This window comes from Larimichthys crocea, unplaced genomic scaffold (assembly GCF_000972845.2).
Source record: "Larimichthys crocea isolate SSNF unplaced genomic scaffold, L_crocea_2.0 scaffold11360, whole genome shotgun sequence".
Classification (NCBI taxonomy): domain Eukaryota; kingdom Metazoa; phylum Chordata; class Actinopteri; family Sciaenidae; genus Larimichthys; species Larimichthys crocea.
This window is the reverse complement of record NW_020851574.1, coordinates 1-5379: the sequence shown is the minus strand read 5'-3', so window position 1 is coordinate 5379 and position 5379 is coordinate 1. Positions and strand designations below refer to the sequence as shown.

Sequence of the window (5379 nt, the reverse complement as noted above, 5' to 3'; positions counted from 1 at the left end):
GTGTGTGTGTGTGTGTGTGACCGAGTGAAGCGTGTTTCTGATGGAGACGAGTTCAACAGTGTCTCTGACTCTGAAAATAACTGTGGACAGAATTAAAGCATGATGAACATATGAGTGTGGACACGTCCACCTTAAATGAGTGCTTTAAGCGGAGGTAGCGTGGCTTCATTTCAGCATTAAGAAGCAGAGGAACAGGGTTAGGGTTAAACTTGTAACAGAGCTGTCTGTAAATAAGTTTCAGCTGCTGGAAACAACACCTGAATGAGTACATGTAGAAAGCTTCAGTGTGGACTAGTATACACACAACCAGCTGATGTCAGATAGAGCATAACCGTGTGTGTCCTTTGAAGGGTGAACAGGTCAGCACTGCCTTGCTCAAGGACGCCATGTCCACAAAAACAATGACTTAAGCTTGATGGCTGCTGCTGTGGAGCATTAGAAGGACAGTGACATCCCCACTTATAGAACTCTATGAAAGCTGTAACGTGGAAACACTGTGGACACTGGTCTTTCACACAGAAACACAGTTTTCAGACAGCTGGTGCTGTGTGGACACATTGGTGGCCTCCATCCCCTGACCGGAGCCTCTCTGTTGTCCCTGCTCTAGGCTGTGGTGAAGCCTGTAAACTGCTGGCTCTGGCTGATGACTGGCAAAAATCAGACCAGTATGAACGTGCACCACATCTGCAGGAGTGGAGCCCGTGCTGCTGCTGGTGGGGCTCAGTGAGCCCTGTGTGGTGGAAAAGCAGTATTAGAAACAGATGTGTGGGAGGTCTTATTCTGGAGCGGGACATGAACATGAGCTCCACTGAGCTGTGAAAAGGGGCATTAGAAAGTTTACTGAGAAAACAAGATGAGCTGTATGAAAGTGAAGACTTCATTTCAAAAGTTTGATCTTACTACAGTCGCACAGCTACAGAGAAAAGTGCTGCAGTGTACCACAGAAGTGATATTTGAACAGGAGTGTGCAGCTCGTGGGTGACATCGTATCGTGTTCCAGCTAAACAGAACCTAAAATCTGTTTGTGAAAACATTTGAGGAGAGAGAGAGTCAGTGCAGGAACTGAATCTGGATTCAGATTTGTCTAGTTTCACACCTTAATCTGAGTTTGAGCTTGGTGCGTTGAGCTGGACAGACTCACTGAGGATGACTTGTCAGTCACACACCACACAGTAAATTGGACCATAATTTACAAAGTGAACATCAAGCTGTGCGGAGGAAGACCTAAACCCAATGACTGAGACCATAAACTCATGAAGAAGCTGTTTACTGAGGCCATAAATGTCCACTGTCAATGCTCTAAACACGCGGTTGAATCTCCCATTTCTCCTGTGTAGGATTCCATGTGAAGGTGTGAGGATGGGACAGGGTGGTGTTGGAAGTGACCGCAGCCCTGGAGGCTGATGAACCCGCTCCATCGGCCAGTCAGGATGCACATAGCTTCAGTGGGTGTCAGCAAGTTCTGCTTCCTGTTTTCCCTCGCTTTCTGCGGCCTACTGCTTCTGCTCATTCCTGCCCTCCAGCCTCCAGCGCACCAGGTGGACCTGCCTCAGCCCCGACCCCAAGTCAGACCTGCACAAGCAGGCCCGTCACACCACACCGGGGGTCCTGTAGTGTCTGTCCATTCAGGGGAAAGTGAGCTGGCCAGAGGGCTCAACAGGAGCTCAGCAGGGGATGGGGGATCGATCGAAACTGAAGTTGGCAGGAATGATAAGCACAGTCCAAAGAGCGGGGCCGACTCCAAAAGAGTGGCTCTTCCTGGAGGAAAGGGTGGTGGACTTTTAGGGTCCAGGTCTCGGGATCAGTTAGATTTTAAGGACATTTTTATTGCTGTGAAGACCACCAGGAAGTACCACAAGTCCAGACTAGAGCTGCTGATCCAGACCTGGGTTTCCCAAGCTAAAGAACAGGTAAGGAGAGCTGGATTGGTTTAGTAATTTTGACTGACCTGGGCACAGTGCAACAACTAAAACACTGTGTCTGGCTAGCTTACAACTCGACATAACTTCAACACAATATAAATCACGTTGATTTGCAGTCAAGATATCAACTACACAAAGATGAAGACATGATCCCCGTTACCCAAGATCTCAGTCATCCACTATGTCTGCCAGGGGTGTGGTACATCCTACGTTGTTATCACTGAAGCTGTCAGCTGCATTTGACAGCAATTTATAACGTTCAGAGAACATTTAAAGAAATAAACACATTCCTGCTGGATGTATCGGGTCCTGTGGTGACAGAGTGAGGCGAGACACAGGAAGCAGCGGTCCAGTGGCTCCACAAGTTTACATTTGGATCTAGGCTTTCCACTGATGTTGGTGCTAATGGTCTTGGCTCTTGCCTGCGTACAGCCTTGTCTGTTCTTCACGTGGTTTTTAGGGTGTTGCTTTATCACCAGATTCCTCGCTGATGCGGTTACAGTTTGTCCTCTGTGACATTTAGAGGAACCACAGGACTTTTCTAAAGAAAATAAATCTTGACTTCACCCCTCATCTGCTCTGTGTCAGTCGCCTCCGTCAGACCGTCAGAGTTGTTTGTCGGATCATTGTGCAGTACCTCACTCTGGATTATCTAATACTTCAAATTCAGGTTCATGTTCACAGTCCTGGCCTGGGCCTCTGGAGAGGGCGCTCCACAGCAACCTGAAACTGGGAGATACGTGCTTAAATACATCTCAGTTAAGGAATCTATGCCCCACCAACCACCATACACCATCATATCCATACACACCCATCACTCAGCACACCACAGGTCTGACTGCCTTCCAGAACAGTTTAATACTTTTGGCAGTTGATTTCAAACCTTGGAAAATGTTGTCAAACTAAACTCTTAAGCCAACACAGACAAGTGAACAAACAGGTTATGGTCCTCCAGGTTGAGAGAGTAAGCTCAGAGTGTTCCACTTGTTTTTGTCAGATTAGACTTGTTCAGAGCAGCATGAAGTCTGGTGGGGCTGTGCTGTCCTGGGTACAAGAAACCTTGGCAACATTCCCACTGAGGTCACTTAGTTTCAATAGAATATCTGTGGATGAACTCCAGGCTGATCCTGATTGCTGACTTGTACTCAGTTCTGTCTGAAGTCAAGTCAGCTTTATTATCAACGCTGCCATCCGTGCAGGACATACAGAGAATTGAAATAATTTCCCTCATATCCCCGGTGCGAACGGCAATAAACATGAAATATAAATACAAGTATAAAGGGATCTAAAAAAGTACGGCAAATACAAAAAGATATTCACAGTATAGATATTGCAATATAAAAAGTATGAATACATCAAAAACACATGTGTGGACACGGTGTGAAATAGAAGTTTATTTATTATACCAGTTTATTGTACCACAGATAAGTAAGTTCTAAAAGTTGATCATTTGGATTTGATGACACGTGGAAGTTTGTTGGTATAAGTGAGATCATGTCCTGTGTTGTGTGTTCCATGACTGTAATAGTCGTGTGTTGGTGATGCTTTGCCTTTGCATTGCCCATTACAGTTATGTTCCACGTTTCATGTTCCATGACTGCAATGCACAGCCTTTAATGTTCTCTTCTATTACACGTCTATGACCTCATATATATATATACTGTGCTTGTTCTAATGTGGTGCAGCTGTGAAGCACCCTCTGCAGACTGTAGAACGGACTTATGGGAAAAATAGTCGCACACTCAAACACTCATTAGCATCAGCTGATGAATATTTAATTTCATTATTGACCAATGTGCCACTTAATTGTTTGGCAGTTTAGTGTGTGTGTGTGTGTGTGTAATATATCAGTAAAAAAAAAAGAAACCTGCTACTGCTGCTATTTTTTTCCTCAAATATTCAGCCAACTACTCACTACCTCACACACACACACGCTGCATCTATAGAATGTGATATGTCTGCTTGAAAAATCACCTAAACTGCTGAAAATAATGACCAATCAGATGACCGATCAACTAACCATAGTTTCAGTCCACGGTCTATCTAATGGACTGCATCACAGTGTGGCATGGCCACTTTTCAGGCTTGAAGCTCTTGAAGTGATACAAAGTCAAATGTAAATGACGAGAGCTCTGAGTTTAAAGTTGTCTGAAGGAGCTCGTATGAAGTTTAAAGTGTCCAACACAGAGAGCATTGTGAGCAGCTCTGTATCGAGCGCTATTAAAAACAATTAGTAAGTCCTGCGGCCGCACAAAGGGCCTCAGTGTGGAGAGAAGGAGGTTTAACTGCAGAAACACTCTGCTCCACTTCACCCAGAAATGTCACAGGCTGAGAGGAGTTCCAGTCCAGTTTGTGCTCCCAGTATCAACAGCGTGGCTTATACTGGCTCTGAGTCCAGGTCTGCTGTGAAAGGGCTCCACTGTGAGTCTGTTCTGTGTTTGCTGAAAACTTTAACTATCAGATGCTGGGAGGCATTACAGGCCTGCTGTCATTATATTTTACTGCTCATGGGTTGGTTAAGTTTCCTCCTCGTGTTTACAGCCACCTGTAAAATTAAAAGCCGCTCATACCACTTTGTGTTTGTGTGGTGTGTGTAGAGAAGGTATCTTCACATAAAGAAACATATGATGGTTATTTAATAGAAGCCTAAGGCCCTTTGACCGTGTCATTGATGGTGTGTGAAGGTTAAATCTGACACACTGAGCATGCCTGCCTCTGCCTGCTGTATATGACTAACAATGCAAACAGAGGTCTGTGAAAAGGACTTGACGAACAGGCTGTGACATAAACTGACCAGGTGGAATGAGTGATGCTCACAGACACACATCACGTCCACTGTGAGGGTAGCAGGTGACCTTTGTCTTTTGTCTATAAAACTCTGGCAGTTAAAGTTGGATTTTTAGGATCTAAAAAGAATTAAGAAATGTGTTTGTGTGTGTTCACAGTCTACCCTTTGTCTGTTTCAGACCTACATATTCACTGACGGTGAGGACAAGGAGCTGCGGATGAGAACAGGTAAGAAACTGTCCTGACAGAAAGGTGTGTTTTTACACTGAGTGCAGCATTTTGTGCAGGCAGGCCAATGAAGTTTGCATGATTGTGACTTGTGATGCAGCGTCTGGTCCAAATTGTGTACATCGAAGGTTGAATGCTAAAAAACAAAAGGGCCACAGCGCTGTCATCGACACACATAGATATGTATGTACACAGAATATGAAGGGACCAAGAGTCGACCTCTGTGGCACACCGCATACGTAGATATCATTTATGGCAGGGGTGTCCAAACTTCTTTCAAAGAGGGCCAGATTTGACAATGTGAAGTCAAAGCCAAAATTAACATTTTAAAAATGAAAAAAATCCATACACATGCACTGTTCTGTAACAACTTTATTTTCATCATCACATTTTTTTTTTAATTGCAATATCACCAAATCAGGCGTGAACAAATCTAAAAACC

General features: G+C 44.6%; 1 protein-coding gene across 1 annotated transcript; it reads left to right on the top strand.

The window, feature by feature from the left end:
* The first annotated feature begins 1342 nt into the window (after positions 1–1342).
* Positions 1343–4991, top strand: LOC113744694 (beta-1,3-N-acetylglucosaminyltransferase radical fringe-like). The gene is made up of 2 exons (XM_027275405.1): positions 1343–1910; positions 4889–4991. The coding sequence occupies exons 1-2, from the start codon at positions 1404–1406 to the stop codon at positions 4952–4954; spliced, it is 573 nt and encodes a 190-aa protein (XP_027131206.1). The 5' UTR covers positions 1343–1403; the 3' UTR covers positions 4955–4991.
* Positions 4992–5379: the final 388 nt, after the last annotated feature.

What these genes read in the sequence shown, in the direction of transcription:
- LOC113744694 (XM_027275405.1), top strand. Translation starts at nt 1,404, where the DNA reads ATGAACCCGCTCCATCGGCCAGTCAGGATGCACATAGCTTCAGTGGGT. An exon ending in TTTCCCAAGCTAAAGAACAG is followed by an intron (nt 1,911 to 4,888) that starts GTAAGGAGAGCT and finishes TGTCTGTTTCAG; the next exon opens with ACCTACATATTCACTGACGG.